This window comes from Botryllus schlosseri, chromosome 12, assembly GCF_051294905.1.
Source record: "Botryllus schlosseri isolate E-star chromosome 12, Bs_hap1, whole genome shotgun sequence".
Taxonomy (NCBI): domain Eukaryota; kingdom Metazoa; phylum Chordata; class Ascidiacea; order Stolidobranchia; family Styelidae; genus Botryllus; species Botryllus schlosseri.
Window position 1 is genome coordinate 10,805,698 of NC_137247.1, and position 21,346 is coordinate 10,827,043.

The 21,346-nt window shown below is 39.9% G+C and overlaps 2 protein-coding genes and 2 long non-coding RNA genes across 4 annotated transcripts in view; 2 read left to right on the plus strand and 2 right to left on the minus strand.

Moving 5' to 3' along the window:
- Positions 1 to 21,346, minus strand: part of LOC145452288 (uncharacterized) — a 106,136-nt gene that overhangs the window by 52,979 nt on the left and 31,811 nt on the right. The gene's annotated exons all lie outside the window — the stretch shown is intronic.
- The window catches only part of LOC145452277 (choline transporter-like protein 1), a 71,312-nt gene that overhangs the window by 6,471 nt on the left and 43,495 nt on the right, over positions 1 to 21,346 (plus strand). The gene's annotated exons all lie outside the window — the stretch shown is intronic.
- LOC145452533 (uncharacterized) lies at positions 5,788 to 11,960 on the minus strand. The gene is made up of 3 exons (XR_013919417.1): positions 11,586 to 11,960; positions 11,176 to 11,271; positions 5,788 to 7,233 (listed from the first exon to the last, which is right to left on the minus strand). It is a non-coding gene; the product is annotated as an uncharacterized LOC145452533 (long non-coding RNA).
- LOC145452284 (uncharacterized) lies at positions 17,428 to 20,989 on the plus strand. Its single transcript, XM_080330498.1, has 5 exons — positions 17,428 to 17,595; positions 17,658 to 17,825; positions 18,008 to 18,163; positions 19,557 to 19,730; positions 20,714 to 20,989. Exons 1-5 carry the CDS (start codon positions 17,430 to 17,432, stop codon positions 20,887 to 20,889), a joined length of 840 nt encoding a protein of 279 aa, XP_080186624.1. The 5' UTR covers positions 17,428 to 17,429; the 3' UTR covers positions 20,890 to 20,989.

Here is a 21,346-nt window from a genome sequence, read left to right on the forward strand (position 1 = left end):
ATGTTGTAAAGATGAAACAACATATCAAGAATACTGCGACAGTGTCAAAATACCCATTTCAGGTGGTATGGGTCAAGATACTACATCCATATTTCCCCCCCGAGACCTTTCAAACATACAATTTTTAGCATCAATTTCATCATGTCACTCCAATACGAATTTGAGTTGCATAACCCTTATGCAGTAGCCTGTATGCAGTTCCAATATCCTTTGCCAGATGAGCCACAGTCAGATAATTCACAATCTTCGGAACGACTGCATCAAAAATGTAGAAATTGTGAGGAAAATGATTCCCCCGAATCCAAACCACCATTATCAGATGTTGAATGCGGTGAAAGGTCCAATCTTTCTCAAAAGATTGTTCAGTTCAGCTGTTCAGGAACCATTGGTATACCTTTCTACCATGGTTTTATCTTTTGCTATTGCCAAATGCATTCGTAGTGTATATCTTTGTCCCACCGGTCAATTAAACCATTAGATATCAAAATATACCAAGGAAATCTTGAAAAATACACAATATGATAAACAACATTCATGATATTGACAGCTTTCAGCTATTCCCAGGTGAGCAAACGGCTGCTGGCCTGCTGAATGTTTTGAAAGTCACGCTTCATCGATTACCGATATGGCTCTTCTATTTATTGTATAATATCAGCACGGCAGAGGGATTATAGACAATTTTGAGTGAGTTTAAATATATGAACTTGTATGGGGGGTGGATTTCTACGGAAATGGGTGATTTCAAATCGTATTTTAACATACTTCTAATTCGAAATCAGACAAGAGCAATACATTTTTGAAAAGAACTAGTTTCATACTTTAGGATTCTGCAATAAAAAAAATTTTGAAAATTTTGTTAGTTCAGCAGTACCTTACGGCCTTAAGTCTTGTGAAAGCCACTTTTTATAACTCTGTTTGATGATATCCAATGGTTCGCATTTATGATATTAGGATTTTCCTCACTTTAGCAGTTTCTGGTCGCATTTTCAAATACCAGTACCAATAAAATAAATTCCGATAGTGTGGTTACTTTACTATTCTTCGAAATTACAATGAAATGTCGGTCTTGGCCGTCTGCGTCTCGAGTCATTGACTTGGTTCGAGTCATGCGCAATGACTCGAGTCCAAGTCGAGTCAATACACAGATTGACTCGAGTCGAGTCGAGTCATTTCCGTATTTTGAGAAAATGACTCAAGTCAAGTCGAGTCATCAGAAAATCGTGACTCGAGTCGGACTCGAGTCGAGTCATGACTCGAGTCATTACAACCCTGGAAATATCAGTATATTATTCAATGATTGTACAAATGTATCATAAACATTGCACAGCACATGCTGTTAACTATGCTCAAACGTAACAATGGATGTCATGTTTAGGTGATTTCCAACAATTCAGCAATAAACGTTAACTATGGAGGGATGAATGGTGCCGAGTGATTGGCGCGTATACTACCACACCAACGCCAATACTCCGCACATGCATTCACCCATTTTCCCGAGAGGTTTAACCTGATTTTAAAACAATGATTTTGACTCGTTTGTTGGCTGCTTTGCTACGTCTTTTGCAGGAAAAAAATCAATTAGATAGAAATCTTGCTCGTTTTGAAATGTGGGGATTTCATTGTCTCGCCACTGCTTGTAATTTTAATTAGACCCAACCCCATCTCCTCAATGAATTATCTCTGTGAAAACCTCCTACCGTGTGAGATTATACATAGCCATCGAACGCAGACATGCTTACTAAAATAGTTAATAGAGCGTGAGACCAAAGTCGACGAAGGCGGGAGCAAGTTGGCGGGCAGAGCTCAAAGGCGGCTGAAATTATTTCGCAGATGAACATAAATTAGAGTCTTTTTTTGGATAGGCCTATTTATAGAACTTTTAAAAAAATTTCTTCGATCATTTCGCGATTTATTGTCGCCAGCTGTCTTGATATTAATATGGGTGGGTACCTCTCTTTCAAGAAAAAAAGCGTAATTCAAAGATATTGGCACTTCGGTGTAGATCATTACCGCGTCATGACACACCAAGACGTTAATAAGGACGATTCAGCCAACATACGACTCTGAGAACAGTCCGAAGTGTGCTTGCCAAAAACCTCGGCCGAATGAATCCCTTCGTGCTGGCCAAAAATGATATATATGTCGACTTTTCCCTGACCATAGGCACCTCAATGGCTGGTGCCTAACATTCTTGTTCCTGCAGTCCGAGCCCCACTTTACAAATGCCACCCGTAGAGAAAAAATTATACGCCTCATGGAGAAATACCACTCTGGAATCGTGTGCGTCGCACGGAAGAAGTTTTTTAGACCTGATGCGTTTGAGCGATTTCAAAATCTTTCCACTATAATATAACAGACGTGAGAGAGAGAGAGAGGGAAGGGGGTATTCGTTTTTGCCGGCTCCATCGAGATGCTTTTGACGACGGAGATGCGATACGACGTAGGGTCATCTAGTCAGCACCCCCGTTTTTTTCTCCTCCGTGCTATCCGTGGATGCTGAGCGCCTAGCAGGATAGCTGCGGATACCAGTTTTCGAGTTTTTGGTCTGACCCGACCGGGGATCGAACCCACGACCTACCGATCAAGAAGCCAGACGCATCACAATTACACTAGCTCGCTCGGGAGGTCACGAGATAGCAAAACGCAACTGATGTAATTAATAACAACGGGCCCAACCGCAGATGTACAATACAATACAATACAATACATTGGGCTATAATTTCCATCTGAACAAGCTACACGTACAATGCACAATGCGATAAGACACAATGCAATGTAACGAACATATAGGAGGATGTCGAACGACACGCATCAGTAGCGATCCTTTACTCAAACATCCACCTCGGCCTAGAGTGCCCGATGTCACAGTTCTTTTTCGATGTTGATCTTTTTTGAAGCCGCGGCCCTTTCTACTAGTTCTTTCCATTACTTGTGAGTGCTTTCTTCCTTCGGGTCTTTTTTCTGGGCTTTTTTGTCGCCGTAAGAACGGCGACGGCGGGGGAAGAGGAGCCCAAATGAGCCTCCGACGGGAATAGAGCCGGGTCCGCCTGCTTGGTAGGCGCTTATCGTCACCACTACGCTATCTCCCCCGTACAAATATTTATTGCGGGCCCTAAATTTTCAAAGACACTTCCGTCAGTGGTAACGGTAAACCTGAGCACGTGGGCTGAGAGTAGTTAAAAATCTGACAGTAATATATGCAATTCCAATTTCATTGAATGAATTCCACTGTGAGTATTTTTTATCCTGACTTCACATAGACTTGTGTCAGCTACCAACTGAATATTGATTCTGGCCGTTATGACGATTTGTTGTAGAAGCTGTAGCAATATTGAAAATTTTTAAACGAATCAGTGGTAATATTGATGAGAGAGCCGCATCATAACATCAAAGGAGCCTTAGGTTCCCGACCCCTGTCATCCTATGTGTTATTTTAAGAGGATTTATCCTGTTATTTCAAAAAATGTAGAATGTCCACCGCGGACGCCCAAATGTCCATTTTTTCTCAATTTGTCCTCTTTTCATATACCTTTTAGAGTTAAAGCGACTGCACAAAGACAATTAAAAAATGACATAATAGACGTCAAAACTGGATTTAGACAAAACTGAAGAGAAGTTAGCAGGAGATTGACACAGTAAACACCGAAAAACCGAAGAGGTCAACTCGAATCGAATGTACGCGAAAAGGGGTCTCTCGGGAATCCAGTCGGAAAAATGACATGTTTTTTAGACAGCTCAACAATATCAACAATATCCTTAAGAATTACAAAATTTCCCGTATTAACGTATGCTATTGTATCTCTTTTAAAAAAGTGTCCTCTTTTTCGAATCTCAGATCATGGTAACCCTATTACTGACTGAACCGATTTATACCCGCGGAGGAATAATCTCCTGAAATTATTATTGGTGAAATCGGTGGATCCAAGCACCACGCACCGAAGTATATGGACGATGATACCCTGCGACTCTTTTGAGTCGATTGGATAGTGCCTTTTTGTTGTGATTCATGGTGTTTCGACTGCTATATTCATTTACACTATACCAGGGGTTCTCAGCCCTTTCTTGGCCGTGGCCCATTTTCCGGTTTAAAAATGTGCTGTGGCCCACCTGGTATCTTAGAGTCATAATCCTGTTTAATGCGTGGTCATGGACAGCACCGTGCACCGATATGCCTATTTCTCTCAAATATGCACATTTTTTCTGTAACTGATGATATTTAAATCTTGAACTTCCGGGATATGAAATCGCGCGAAGCGCGAAAAAATTTCAAGTTGAATAAATATCCCGCAACAAACGACCAACGAAATAATCTTGGGTCCCTTCGAGTTCCCCCAATTGGGTGTATGGGTGAGGCAGTTACGGCCCTGGTAGATCATAAGCTAAATATCCTAAGTAGATTATTTTCGTCCGCTGCTCCATTCGCGTCGCGAAACACAATTAGCAGATCCCCGCACTGTGTGATTGGGACTTTAGTGATACTATTGTGGGGAATATTATAATCATTCTGGGCCAGCATCGAACAATTCATTGGTGAATGGGGTACTACAGAGAAGTGAAGAAAGATTTTTCAATATGCATGATGTACTTTGTACGTCTTGTACCAAAACTACCGAAGTTGCGATGTCAGAATATTCAATCCATAGATACAATCAATTCCTGTGACTCTTTCATCGTGTACAATGATTTTCAGGCCGGACATTTTAAACCGACTTCAAAGATTAATGCGCTCCAATAAATCCTCAATCCATTAAGATTCGTTGCGGTGGTGCAGTATACCTCCGCCAGAAATTGCAAATAATTTGCAATTATGGCTACTTTTAGCTTACAATAATACGGTCTGCCGAAGTACAGTAAATCTGTTCATCAATTTCACTTCATTGCGAGTTCATTGGATGCCCCTTTCAACGGCATACGACATATGACCCTACCGGACTACTTGGTTACTTCAGCATTATCTTCCAGTTATTATAGGCTTGAAATTATTTTAGTGGCTGTTAGCCGTAGGTTGTCATAGCCAGTAGAAAAGTCACCGTTTGTCCCTAACGTTTTCAAATTGTACATGCTGACTTCATACGTGCCACTACGTCTGATCAGAGTCGGATGAAAAGCTTTATGTAACCTACGTATAATTAGATAATACGAATATATTTTTAGCGAATAACATAAGAAATATAACTAAACTTACATTAATTCTGAAATTTTCTAAATAGCTCTGTGGCCCACCTCAAAATGCTTTGTGGCCCACCAGTGGGCCATGGCCCACCCTTTGAGAACCCCTGCACTAGACCGATATTTCTTATTTGGATTCCTTATAGAGCTGACCACTTTCGTTCTAGGCTCTTTGTAACACATCGCCTACCTATACGCGGATCACGTGGCGAAGAGGAGCCTAGATAAACCCCCAACACTTTATGATAATTCTGGAGTCGACCTCGAACTCGCAACACATTGGTGTTGCAGCTGTCGACGTAGGCCTACCACTTACGCTATCTCGCCACTGGATAGTGTCTTCAATCACCTTAAGATGCGGACAATTTTTTATATCCCTCCATGGCGCAGGTACCGATTTATTCTCATACTCACTGCCGAGAATGTGGGAAAGGTCAAGCAGCTGTTGCTCTATGCAATGCAGTCAGCCGTGGAATCCTCTCAGTGATTTTGTTGCATGGAAATATTTCTTGAATACAAGCACGAGTTACGAGTATTCCATGCCGTGCACTCGCATGATCCACTGGATATAAGTCGTCATTTTTCCTCTGCCGGAAATCAAGGCTAAAATGGTCATCATCATCATCATCATAATTGGTTTATGAGCTATTTTATCAGTTCAATACACCACAAAAATGCGATACAATGAAAAGATAGGAAGGTGTCGAAGCGACTTGGAGTAGTCTATGGAATCAGACACCCACCTTGGCCTAGGCGATGTAAAGAGGAGGCATGCAGACTGAATGAAAAGTAAAGAAAATGGTATAGAAAAAAGCAAGCGACAAAAATCGTTATATTGTTGTTTTAAATGCAACCCTAGTTACTGCCATAAACAGACCTGACGAAAACGTGATTCTTTTTTTCACGCGTTTTCATCTTGTTGCAATTGTCAACCGAGAAAGACAGTATATGGCACTCGAGACGAGGGAGCTCCATCTTATCGTGATCTTCATCCTACATATCATTCGAATACACGAGACCGATAACAGCTAGACACCCGTATTTCCAATTTCGCGCTATTTGTTGGTATATTTTCTTTAACTATACGCGTGAAACCAAGTGTCTCTGATAAGATTTTCACGGTGGGCTTTCCTCTTCCGGTGCCGTCGACGCGCATAAAGTAAGGGTGACCATGAGAATTTTGATCTTAAGAACAAGCAATCATTAGCAGCAATTCTCTCAACTATAAATTTATGAATGCCGGATTGCATCGCATTAACGTACCGTTTTGTATGCACATCACTGTCACGTGTGCGGGATAGTATATTATGAGGAACATCTGTGTTTGATCTTCGACTCTCGCTATGTTACGCATAAGCTACACTAGTAGCTCCGCAGTCACTCCAAGGATTCTAATCCATACATCTACTCAAACTGCAATGAAACGGGCCACTACCTGTTCACTAGACGAATTTCGTACCTTGATTTCAATATCAAGAGCCGCAATACGACGAAACATGAACAACACATAACATAACATAACATGAACAACACTGAGTATTTCTGCGTGATTTTGACCAAACGAGTACCCACCAATGGCGGAAGAGACAGCTCTTACATTGACAACCCGCGAAAACAGCAACATGTCAACGCGTTCCCACCCGACAGCAGGTTTGAGATTAATATACACGATGAAGAAAAATGTCGAGAGCCCAGTCGTGACTGGGCGCCAAAGAGTGCTAGTTTAAGAGACCGCAATGGGTCGTTCGGCATGACTGAAATGCAGTCAATTCATGAACCAGTTCTCCTGAGAATAACTAAGATTTACGGTGATTCGTTGTTCTCTAAAATAAATGCTTAGATTTCAAGTGAATTCAGTTATTAATTATTTCATCATTTCGTGACAACACAACATTGTGATGAAATGAAAAGAAAATACATGATATTATTAACCAATTTATGATCGCGATCCGATTTCCGATTTGGAGATATTCCGCGGCCCACCTCAGAATTTGGTAAGATGATTACTATAAAGGTCAGCACCATCGCCCAGACCGACTCTCGTTCTATTTCAGAAGTTGATTACTGAAAAAAAGAGAAAAAAATGTCATCATCTTGCTTAGTCTTATTCACGGCCTATTTGGGAAGCTGATTACTACGAAGTTCTGCACCACCGCGACACCCAGATAAAAGGCAAACGTCCCCCAAGGAGGCGCGCCCCCACGTTGAAAACCACTGATTTAGAGCATGTAAATGCGAGGCATGCACATTGCACGATTGCACACTGAATCAAAAGTAACAGAACACAACACAATAAGGAAAAGCGATGAAAATGAATTGGCATGCATCAGCGGGCGAAATATGGCAGATCGTGGTCCAATGATCCCGAGCGAAGAGTAGCGTGCACTCTGTAGAGTGTAGTTGTAGAATCTGCTTGCATTTTGACTTGACTGTGGACAACAGTCATGATCGTCGACTGTCGGATGGCCGGCGTGATACTGTTTCACACGCCGTGTCCGGTATATTTGACTGAGCGATGATTTTTCGGCCGATCATATGATAATTGGATGACGTGGAAGCGCGTGCTAAAAGTCAGCAGCTGAAGAGTTATGACTAGAAATATCAGCCTGGTGTAAAATGACCATAATAGTCGAAACATAACATGCATACTAAAAATATAAAAACTAGTCGGTCCGCAGACTTGATAGGGCGAAGCTTTCTCTTGTAATCCGTACCAAACCTATGGTTGTTTGTGGTATATTCATGGTGTTTTTCGACTATACAATGGTCATTTACAGTTACACCAAGTAGATATTTTTTTTTTATTATGTATCCATATCTGCGGACTTGAAGCACGGCCCACTTCTAGGCTTTATAAGACATCACTTTCGGGGATCAGATGGCGAGTAGTGGCCAATAGGATAAACCTCCGACACTTGGGAAGGGATTCTGGAGTCGACTTCGGTCGGACTCGTATACCCGCAACCTCATTCCCGATAACCTTGTCGTAACTCTGGTATCCCGTATAGGTTTAACTAGCATCGATTCGTATTATAACGTTTATGGTCTACTCATTCTACTGTATTGAATTTACGTAGGTCACACTGCTGCGGATGTCCCGCCAAACTATTGAAAGGACCAGTTATGTGTAAGGCTTAAGAAAACATTGGAAGTAAAATTCGTTGAATTTCAACACTACAATTCAACGACATTTGAAAGTGTAATAGGGTATTGCGAATAGTGAAGTAGCACTTCCTTCAACAGAAACCAAATATACGAAATCAAGTTAGCGGCTGCCTCAAGCTACTCATTGAATTAAAGTTTCCTATATTCTCTTTATTTATATTTTAAAAATAGGTCGTAATTGCATGTTGGGGGTTAATATTAATTTTCAAATGTCCATCGGTCCGCAAATGTTGTTATGACATTTTATCGGTTCCCCAAGCTGAAAAGGCATAGAAACACTGCATAGTACCATGAGTAGGTTTAGATTGGTGAACACTAAACGATTCTGATTCCGACCGCGGAATAGGCGAAACTTGCAATACTACAGTATACAGCGAACCAAGCGAAACTACAGACCGGTTGCACGATCACAATATCTCACAATGAAAATGGCGGCCATTTTTACAATGAGGTATGTAAAGTTACATAACGTAGAGTTGTAAGTAAATTAGCGGTTGGTCTGTCCGTGTATAACTTTATATCTCTGTGTTGCCTATAGTCTCGCAACGTGTCTCGCGATGCCGCCTATCAACCATCGCGGTCAGGGCATGTTTGTTTATGCGATCTCGCTGCGACAACAGCGATACCATTATAATTCCATTATACGGGCTATTTACTAGGGGAGGAATGCGCGATCGCCGAATGCGATTAAATCTGATCACTCGATCAGCGTTTGATCATAATCAACGCACACCGTTTGAACAGGGAAATAATCTAGACATTCGTCTTCCTTTAGAAGATTCAGTAGAGCTTAGAGGCGTCCGCACTATACATAGATTCGACCATTCGAATCCACTGTCTTTATTCATTCATTCGCTTATGGATTTACTCAGTTTTTAATTTTAAAACAGCATGAAGCGGCAGGTGTTGCAACGGCATAGTGAAATTCGTTAATTCAAATCTTTCCCGAATATAGGGTCTATTCCAGACCATCATATCCAACTATTTACTCGACTTGCCGAAAAAGATATCACAAGTTACGGCAGCTGACCTTACTTTAATACATGTGATTACTGATAATGTCGTGTTAAAATATATTTGTCCTTTCAGCGTGTAGGCTATTCAACGACAAATTGAGTTCTCACAAATATGAAGCCGTGGTATTTTCAAAGTCAGAAATATGGCTTGACGATTGGAAAAGGTATATTCAAACAAATTGCTAATAGCCAATTATGTACGGAGGAAGAGTTACCATTACAGATCTATACTGGTGCTGATGGAGTTCTTCCAAGTTTAGTAACTGTCCTCATTTCAGAGATCTGACTAAAATGACCATTCACACCAGGCCGATATCTTATTTTATGATTCTGCAACTGCCGACTTGTAGTAGTTGTAGATGTAGCACGGCCCACTTCTCAGTTTTCAAGACAATAAAACTAAATTCATTTTCATATAGGACGCAGAATACTGCGTGAATCATAAGACATTCCCTCCTAAAAAATAGATCACATTTTCATTGATGACAATCTGCTTTCGAATAGCCAATCTTAAGCATAACTTGTTGCGATTCCAGAACCTTCATGATATATAGTTCTCTATGTTGACGCACGTGGCCCTTGGATGATATAATTGCAGTCTCTAACCGCGCAAACGAGGTAATTTATCTTCATGAAAAGGAGCTCCATCGGAAGTCGTAAAAGTTGAAATAATATTCAAAACTACGAGTTTGCACTTGGCATATACAAGACGTTAACGTCAGTATGCGAAAGCCGTAGATCACGTTGCTGGCCACTTTCATTGTCCCTCGCTACCTCAAAATGCCATCAACTTTACAAACTGCTTGTTCACTAATGGCTCGATATATTTTCCGACCACTTGCGTGTGTAACCCAATCAAGTCAGCACAATTTGTGTTTAGATAGGGACCCAGATTTGCGGAAAGTATATGTGTATCGCTGACTTGCAATAGCTGCATAAGTGTGTGTTTGAATATTATAAATTGCAATTTTGTAACATGCGGTTTTCATAGATTTTTCGATGCAAAAAGTTTGTTATATCCATCACAAGTTAAGTTTCATGATTTACTACCACATAAAACATCACAATTTATCATTGTACGGTACGATGTATACCCCGTGTTGCCATGGATAGGCTATATATTATGGCGTCACCAGGGGTTCGGTTGAAATCAACTAGAATGAGCACCTTACGCACTATTATTCTTTATTCACAGTAAAACTGGTAAATACACTCATAATACGGGAAGCAACCTGCCCCAAAAGAAAAATGGTATAAGTTACGGAACATAACTTAGCTTTTACTATACCGGACTGTCATGCATAAGTCTACTGAAGATCATATTTTGATATTTCAGTAACACCTAATAATTTATTACCGCGTCGGCGGGCTGTAAATGTAGATAGGTACCAGTATAGTTAAACCTCGATGTAGGAAACCACCTTTATTTAGTTTCGAAGCTTGTATATCGTTCATATTTTTACAGCCTACATAATTAATCGACGAGTAACGCGCGTGAAAATTTCTTCGCATTCGTATTAAGAGTAAATATCATTGAAGGTCTCGGCTGGTGAAACCTTACCCAAGTTAACCGGAACTTCATAGCCTTATCACTCAATCTTCATGATCGTTACCTAATTAAAGAATTCATAAAATAATCAGGCCATCCGTCAAATGCACATTTGATATATAGGCCTATATTTTGCAATGTAACTGCATAATAATATAATGTATAAATCAGTGGCAAAGTGTTGATTACTCTATTCTTTAGGGCCAAGGATTTTCTCTACCACAGTTAGGGTGACGCTGGTAAAGATTAAATTATGCTTTATCTCCCATCTCTCACCTGTTATCTTATATCTTCGTGCGCGCATCAACGGCGTGAATCCGCGAATTGCCCCGACCATGATTACATGCTACGTTGACATTTTGTGGATTTAATCTGCGGAATTGAAATTGTCACTCATAATTTGGTTATCGCAACGACAATAGGGTGTCGCCAACTCATTGTCATCAAAGACCGTGTGTATGTCAGATTTTTGCCATACCGTATTAGAATGTCGGCGATCGTTTTGGTAATATAAATATAATTGGCCTTGAATTATTCTCGGCATTTTACGATGTCATCTAAAGGCGATCTGTATTTGATAAACGTCCATCTTCGCGTATACGTTCTGTTTCTTCGCGCGTCTATCGGCTCGCGTGCTACTGTTCGATTACCATAACAACAATTACCAATAAGCTTCTTTATTTTACCTTATCGTCGTTAGATAATTCCGCAGGCATTCCCAGTAATTTCATACTGCTTAGCGGTGGAAATCCTGGCGAGACGTACGGGCCTTGATCTTTTGCAGGTGTAATTGCACCCTGTAACCAAAAGTTATACTATCTAGCAATCTGCACGCGACCATAGCGAAATCAATGGTACGGGTTGGTGATGGCAGGGTGTTTTCATTACGTAGTTTCGCATCTCAGTACCAAGAAATCATCAATTGCGTGAGTATGATGTGTTGGACATTGACCGCTAATATCGTATCATATTGCCAAGTGTTAACCACGCAATTACAGAGGCCTGAGGATTTCGAACTAAAGAACTAGATTCCTAAAGTCGGCCCCCATGAAGTATCATTATCAATCATAAATTACTAACGTAAAAAATAGTGTAAGAGATATTTATACATCTGCTGCTTATATTCTTCCGAGAATTGGTAAATTAATTTTAGAAATATTTATATTGTAAAGAATTTTCTGAATTCATATTCGTCGCCTAATACCCACAACATATAATCCGAAAAGATGTTAATTTCCACTACATTATGCGATTGTCTTAATATGAAAAACTCTTTCAAGTAGAAGTAGAAATGACAGCTCTGAGAAGTACTCGAAAATCTCGATTAGGTATTTTGAAGAAGTAGATTGACACGAAGCAGACTTTTACAAATTACCGATTTAGTTAGTTGGCGGTCAACTATAACTACTGTTTTTTGAGTAGTTCTAGTTCTAGATTCGGATTTTCAAAAGTGGGTAGCTCAAGTTGTAGTTGCACATTAAAAAAATAGTTCCCGAACAACTGAAAAACAGGTCGTTTAGCGTGAATCGTGACACCGATGTTCTGTTGTCTGATGTTCTATAAGCTATGTCGAGCCATGAGTCACCACTACTAACAGTGGCCCAACCAAGGGGGTGGGATTTGGTGGTCGAAACCATTTCAAACTTGTGCCAATGTTTATGCGTAAAACAGATCAGATTCCGATAAAAGTATAAAATTAATGAATTGCTTCGGAATTGAGTATATTTAGTTGTGTTTTAGTTATTTACTAAAGGATTTTTCGATGTCCTTAGTTCTAGTTCAAGTTGCTAGCTTTGAAAATTGTGCAGCTCTTGTTCTAGTTCTGGTTGCGCATTTTGAAAATCCAGTATAGTTTATTAAAGTGTGGTACGGAGTGTCGCAGGCGTTTATTCATCATGCGCTGATGACAGTTTTCAAAATTGCAATATGCTTCTCCGCGGCCAACGCAATAATACTTAATGGCGTGGAAGAGGTGAAATTCTCAAAGTTTTGATTTGTTACCGCCATACAAGGCCTGCATCGCCTACAGTTGTCATGCGAAGAGCTTCTTGGAGGTACAGAACTTTAATATACAATTGAATAGTATATTCATATTGAAATAAACCAGAATATTTTCGGCTGACACTCGTCAGGGGTAATCGTCAGCAGCTAGTAGAGAATAGGAAAGAACGTTGTATATCAACACTCGTATCACAAAATTGTTGTCATGCGGTATTCTTAACGCGAATCTATCCATATCCCACATTCTACTTGATAAAATTTTAAAAGTGGAAGTCTAAAAATTTAACTGATAATGTAAGTAAAGAGGAAGTAGAAAAAAACTAGATACTTCGAAAAATTGGAAGTTCTTCGTAGCTAATCGTCTCTGCATACCACTATTTATAGTGGCATGCATACGCTATCTGCATCCGCATGTTTTGGTAGGATATGCTTGGTATTATACTGCTTTGAGTAGCAACCATACACGTTTCCTGTTCAACAATTACTTTTTCGCGTATATAGCAGTTTTATCTGCAAAAACTCATTAACGTTTCATATCATTACATATATCATTAGCATATCTGCAGTAAACGATTGTATAGGGTTTTTATCATATTGTTTCAGGTCAATAAAACAGCTTCGGTCTTCAATACATTAAGATAGGAGTAAAAAATCAACTCACGCACCTGACTTAGTGCTCCGTGAATTTAATTTTGCTGATCCCAAGTTCAGTCTCGTGGCTCATTTAAAATGTGCCTTGAAGTCTTCAGAAGTGGCACGTATTTAGCAAAAACGTGTTTATAAACCGTGTGTTTCTCTCATTTGGGCGAGCAATTGTTACGTTTATCCACAATCAAGTTTTTCTATAAAGACTCCGACCGCAATCGAAAAACGAGGCTTTGTGTTGCGAATGTTGCGGTCTTGTCCAGTATCAACAATCGGAAATAGCAAGAAATATATAAAATATACTTCCTGAAACAAAAATAACGTTAAGGTTTTTAATGACTCACCGCGACCATTATCTTGTTGCGAAAGCAAGCAGATTCACGCCCGGCAATTAGGCAAATGACAGGATAGAAATTTCTAGCGTTTACTGTTTTTGACATTGCACGCTCACAGATGAGTAATCGAGCAATGTTCTAAATGCAAAAAGGATAGATGGTAAGAAATGTTATAGCAGTGTGCTTCGTTCCGGGAATGCAAAATATCTGGCTAGCGAGTTGCCCAGTGACTAATTTCCAAGTAAGTTTATCGGAGGGAGTTGAATATGGAAGCAACCATCTCCTTGGGTTGGTTAATCGTTGTTGATGTAGCTCATCACCCATAATTACTCGCTGTAAGACCGATGACTAGAAATGCATATCATTAAGTGTGAGCTTCTTTAATACTAAATGGAAATGAATTATGATTATCGGTGCAGTCTTCCGAAATCGTCACGGGCGTAAGGTTAGCTTGGCAATGCAGAGATATTATTGCAACAATAAACCGGACGGCGAGTGACGTACGACCGATTGTGCAAGATGTGCGTTTAACCAGTTCAAAGCAGGCGGATTATAATAACTCACGAATCTGAAATTCTCGTGTACCGCCGAGGAGCAACACGCGTGAGAAGTCCTACCTTATTTCGTGTGTATTCTGCGACAGACCACATACGTTGATAGAAATGAGACCGCGATCAGTTTATCGATATTAGGAAAGTTTGTAACGGTATCGATGTGATACGTGATGGACTTTTTAGATTTATTTTGAATGATGGATGTTTATAATAGATTCAAGAGTTGCTATTGGTTCTTATAGCCCCAATCCACCATATACATATATGTGTACATAAATATTCATAAATATTCACATTATTTATAAAGAATTCATTGTAATAAGATATAGCAAATGATAGCCACTGAGAAAAGACAGAAAGAAAATCCATTCAAATTCCATCCTATACGAATAGGGTTGTATTTCAAACAATAAAACATGGCCGTTGTTTAAGGCATGGTTTTATAGTTTTTATTTCATTATCAATGACGTCACCAATCCCTAATTGTGACTTCACAGTGGAATGACATTGACAATTGAAAATATAGAATAAATATGGATCCTTACGACCCCTGGCTCATACTATATGTTTTTGCGAAAGTATTTACACAATTATAGCATATTTATACAACTTTTGAACACAAAAACACAATTTCTTTTTAAATGGCGCTTTTTGAAACAAAGTGTTTTAAAACATCAAATGTTTTAAATGCAACCCTACATACGACATGGGCCTGCATATACATATCTACACCCAAGGTATAAAGCACCGAATAAACCGGAGCATGGAAATGTCGCCTAAAACAATATGGTAATGCATGCGAGAGTATACGAGTCAGACGAAATCTATGTAGTCGATAAATGCGAAGTAATATGTGGAACTCCTCCGCAGTGGGCAAAGAGAGGTGTGCCGTATTGCAGTTCATTTAAAATAATCTATCATTGTGGATAACTGATAGTTCACAATTATTATAGCCATCTTTCCATTGCTCTCATCCCCGACTTTCACGTAATAAATCCAAAACCACCGAAAGCAAATTCCCAAAGTCTCAGGAGAACACCCCCACTGACTGATATGGTTTGTATGATAACACTATGGGGTAAATATTCTGATATGCAGTATGAAGAATTACACAAATCAATGTAACTAATCAACCCGCGCGAGTAATTCACACGTATAGCCCACCAGGCTGGATATGACTAAATTTACAACCCAACTGTCCCGGAAATATCGTGTTTAACAGGAAGATTGTATAAAAAACTGTTAGCATACTTGTCATGTTTCAATAGTTCTTTTAAGACTTCGAACGATCCATTGTTTACAGGATATGCCGAGAAAAAAATTAATCATAATTAATTTTAATCATAATTTTAATATAACATAATTGTAATTTCAGTAATTGTTCTATGACATGTACGGGGCCTTTTATTAGTGTAAACGCGGTCTAGGATACTGGATTAACCGCAAATTCAGGTCAACAGGACGTTGCGGGCGCGATGTTAATTTCTTGATGATGTTGGCGTCTTCTTTGTTGTACCGTGATCATTTTACACAACCCGTACCGGGATGATCACACCCGCAAAGGCAGTCATTAATTCGGTACTTCTACTTTGTCGACGCATTAAAGTAGCCTTTGTCTACTTGTAATGCTTACGTATACGTGGTTATCTTTTCAAACTATACCTCCACTTTTACATGAGCATTTTGATTTGGCAAAACTTCTTTGTTTTTACACTTTGGATTTTGATAAGTTCGAAGTAGTTTTGGGAAAGGTCTGCGCCTCTTCCGTAAGTGAAATTGCCATAGAAACCGCGTGAAATAGCCTCCGTATCACGATAGCTGAATAGATATTCCCAGATTGCACCTATGTGCATATGCAGTGTCAAACTGTCAATAGCCATTTTGTATAAGACGCGAAGATTGCATCTTGCAATTTCGAACGTATAGCCACTGCCGTAGTTGTTGTTTGCGGTATTCATGTTGTTGTTTGACTACATTGGTCATTTACACCAGGCCGATATTATTTTTCCGTGTCTGCCAACGTTAGCATGGCGCACTTCTACATTTTCTAGAAACACCGCTGACGCGGATCATAAGGCGATGAAGAGGCTAAATAAACATACAACATTTAACTGCTAAAAGAAAATTCGACTCCTCGACCTAATTTAATTTTTGAAACTACCTGCTTGAGTATTTTCATTGTCTGCTTCTCTTGAAGTAGTTTTGACATGTCTATGGACTGCTACGTCTTCTTGTAATCGAGTGTAAATTTACGGCGTTACTTTACTTGCGTATAGCAACGTGTACTATTATACTCTCACCACTTCTGCAGATACTCCAGCGCTCAAATTATTTCCGCGTATCACGAGCTTTAAAAATCTTGAGGCTGTGAGGCCGGTCATCTTTTTTGAAGAATTGTCTGACACGGTCAATTTTGAAAAATTATATTCATCTGACTATATGTTTGAATTATCACATTCCTAATCGCGATGCCGAGCTCACGCATCCATCCTCTGATAATGAGAATTGTCAGGACACCATTCAAATTATACTCCCGACAGATGTTCCGTATACCCGGCAGCTTGCAAAGTTCAGCGGCAAACGTGACGCGCCAAAATAGAAATGAAATTACAGATGGCCACGGCTTGCGGTATGTCACCGTGGATCGCTGCGAGATGCTCATTTTCATAAACAGATGCAGGATCTGATGATGCGATATTATTCAAGTTTTCTCTAAGCGGCGAGCAATTAGATAGGAGTCTACGATACCTCGTTAGAATTTCTTTCGCCTGATGAATATTTACGAAAGTTGGAAAATTATACTGTTATTTAATAATCATACGGATAAAACCGCATCATCGCCAAATGGTATCTGAAGTTATGTTTATGAGAGATATACGCGAAAGAGATTGAACAGCAAGATAATTCTTGAAGATATATATACAATAGAAGATAAACGTTAGATGTGAGAAAAAAGTTTGAAGGCGCTGAAAAGGATAAATTGGATTGAAACCAGATGCGAAATCAGTTATTGTTGGATATCTCTCGCGAGCATAACCACCGAGAAGCAGTTCAAGAATATTGGAAAATGGATATCACTCTCTGTATTTCAGCGTCTTTATTGCTCCACGTTATTAACGTGGTAGAATCTGCATACCCCGTGGACGATTATTATTGGCCTAGTAAGCTTTCCGGTGTTTCTTCGATGTTGTACCGAGTATGTTCACGATGTTTCTCTTTGCAGGCATATGTCCGTACGGGATAATTCTCAAAAATTGCGACCCAAACCCATGCCACGTCCACAAATGCACTAATAAAAAGGCAATCTGTGAGCCGAATCATTGCGGCGCGTGCTCCGTGGACTTTTTCGATGAAAGGGGGCACCTGGTCACGTTTGAAGAATGCTTTATGCGTAAGTGTGATTTTGATTTGCATTTTGTCTCTTCATAATATAATCACCGACTTGGCGCTAAACTATTTACTTCGCTTTATACGACGTTCCAATAATAGCGCCCACAGTGTCCAGATGATTTATAATCTGTCAATGGAAGTGTTTCTCTGATAACTGATTGAACATTGACCTCTTCTTTTCAGCTGATGAAAACTGGTCGCCCCGCAGTCTATCACGCAGGATTATCGCTGAAACTGCAACATGCGCTGCACATCCCAATGCCTTACGCGTACATGGGGAATTCTTCAAATATGGTCGGCGTCTGCTCCCGCATGAATGCTCACTGAACAATATACCAGGTACGGCATACGCTTCGCGCAATAATAATCGCACAAGCTCATGTAATTGTGGCGACTTTCTGAATCCAGTTTTCCAACCAACATTATGTGGAACTGATTTCAATACAGAGATCTATTAATCCAACGAAGTGTTCGACACACAGTTAATGTAATTTATTCCCGGTGTAATATCAGATTTCGCAAAGTCAAACAAACCATATGAAACACCACTCTGGCATAATTTCTTCCAAACGTAATCACGTAACGTTATACTACATACAAAATTTTAATTCCCTATTCCTACTACATAGGGTAATTATTCAAATACCAATTATCGCCAAAACATATCACTATGCGTGCTAAAATCCCTGAAATCTTCATTACATAACATAGATATTGAATATATGTAATCAGATTTCGAAGTGTACTGTCAACCGCCTCACGAGCGGGGCTGCGTAAATACGGCACTATTGCAGTGACAATTTTGCTGACTATTTCCGAGTGGTATGACGTTCATTATCAAGTAATTAGATCTTATCGAGCAATTTAGATGACTTATAGAGATGGCTTCCTTTAGAGAAATCTTAAATATGTCAATACAGCAACAAACGATGACCAGTCACGGTAAATTATGATGTGATACCAATAACGCGACCCATCATGTCCTACATTCTTGAAATTTTTTCCCCGACTGTGGCTGATCTATTTTCAAATCCGAAAAGAGATATTATCGAATTTATGTTTATTAATTTTCGTATCTCTTGATGAAATGTGACGAACTGTTTACACGGAGATTTTATCGCGTAAGATTTGGCAGATTAGCGTCACAGCTGTTTGTTCGACGTCACTGCCTAGGGGAGGCAGGCGTATTTAGTGACAGAGGTCATGATTGAACCGCCTCTGCTATCGTCACATCAGATTTGTTAATGATGGAATCAAAACTCAAGTAATAATTGAGAATCGCATCAATTTATGGTTTCTTTAATATTTTGTGAGGCATATCTCGCGCAGCAATCATGGAAGTGTCTTGGCGAATTAAAACTCATCCCGCATGCGGTGGCGTATGGAATGGAGATGTGACGAAAGATGTGTCATCATAAAATTCTCAAATCACAAATTTGCTGGCCACGCGTGGAATTTCAAATCGACGCGGCATGGGCACGCCCCCATAACATTTCAACGAATGAATGAGAGGCATAGACAGTAGAGGTGTTCACAAATGACTGTTTTCTGAAATTGTACCGGCTACTTGATAAAATTGTTAGGTTAGTTAATTTAAGCCTACACACCAAATTTGGTCCAATTCCAGCCAGTAGCCGCATTGCTACAGGAGAAGACAGTTCTAAACGATTGTCACATGTCCGTCAGAATCTTGCAAAAACTTGTTACTCATAAATGTTTCTACCTATTTCAGAAAAATGCGAGGACGGATCGAAACCATGCAAAGAAGATCTGTGCCGACACGCCACGTGTAACAGCACCAGCGAAACGGTCATTTGCGTACCAGACTATTGCAAATGTTCCGCTTATTTCGTAAATCAAGATAACGAAAGAATAACTTGCGGCAAATCTACATTTCAACATAAAGGTGAGTTAGTTTCCCGATTCTTGTTTGAGGTTAACCAAACTTCGAGTCACCAATTCAACCCACAGTGTAGCCGAATCTAATAGCAGACACCCTAAATATTTCATGCGTAAAATGTGAAGTTGATAGCGTGATAGTAATTGGTAGTTATTGTACTAGCGTGTATCAGAAACTGGTATTCTATCGTGGTACGTAAAGCATCCACGAAATTACATTCAACCTGAACTTACCCAATCACATTTCCCAGTTAAGAAAGAGAAATGTTGGCCACAAAGAACTCCCAATCGCATAAGATACTATAGTTAAAAAATAATTGGTTCGCGAAAATTTTTTCAGCACCGCCAATATCGTAGCCATATATTCTAAAATCACAAAAATGCCATGCCACCTTTGACCTAAACCCATGATGAACATGGCGGACGCGTATGAGGCTGCTAACTTCACATATTTATCAATGCAGTCCTTTTACATCATTTTTCCAAATGACGTTACATCGAGAACGCTACGAAATAACTGAAACGATTATAACTCGATGACTGATTGATTTTCATTGTAAATTCGGTGTTTACACTTGATCTTAATTCCGCGCTACCGTAAACATATGTATTCGTCGATGGTTCTAAATTAAGCTACTGCCATACTAAGAATACCCACGCCTCTAAACGGCATCCTCATATCACAGCCAAACACGAAGCGTTTTGTATCGAGTGCTAATGTCTTGTTACCTCGAAAGCGATTTGAATATTGACCGCATTCGTAGCGTATAAACATACTCGACGTGATATATATTTCTGTATCTTGGCCCTGTAACGAGAATTGGACAATGTGAGCGAATGATTTATTTGACAAGCCACGATAGCAATCTAGTGTGAGACAATGACTGTTTTGTTTGGTGCGATTTCGAAATCCAGACCGACCTCAACAATGAAAAATTCCCTATCACAACAAGAAAAATAAATATCGCTAATTCTATTCGTCGTTTGCAGATTTCGAATGCCCGACGCACGTCAAGAAGCGAGCTCCGGTCTATTGTCTAACCGACACGTGCAAGAGAATTTGCAGGGGCTACCCAGAGGCGATTTGCGTGCACGAATGCGGCAGCTGTGCGCCTACCTACTACGATCGAAAAGGGAACAAGCTGGGTCGCGACAAATGCCCTTGAATATTTTGAAGAGTTTATAACGATATTTTTGATATAATTTTACATCCTTCGCCTCACTTCTTGCACCTTTTGAATATGTTAATATTTATGTTTCGACGAATATCCTGTCCGGATTTTGGTGTGGGTCTACCCGGGCGAGAGGGTTAGTGCGAGGCGTTGCGATGTACAGTTATACGCGAATGTATATAGACCAATCTTGTATCTCGCGAATAAATAGCCGCGTAACGTGCGACTGGGCCCGTTGCGTACTGTAAAAGTTGGTTGGCCATCTCTAAACAACCAGGAATCATAAACCATGGGTCAATAAGCATCGAGATTCAGGCGACAAGGCGTCTTATTATTGATACCGTGATCATGGGCACATGTATATTTATGACACGCAAAAGTATGTTAGGCAGCACGGAGCTCAAGTGACCTGGATCTCTTAATGCAAATGAAACGTTTCAGACATTGACGT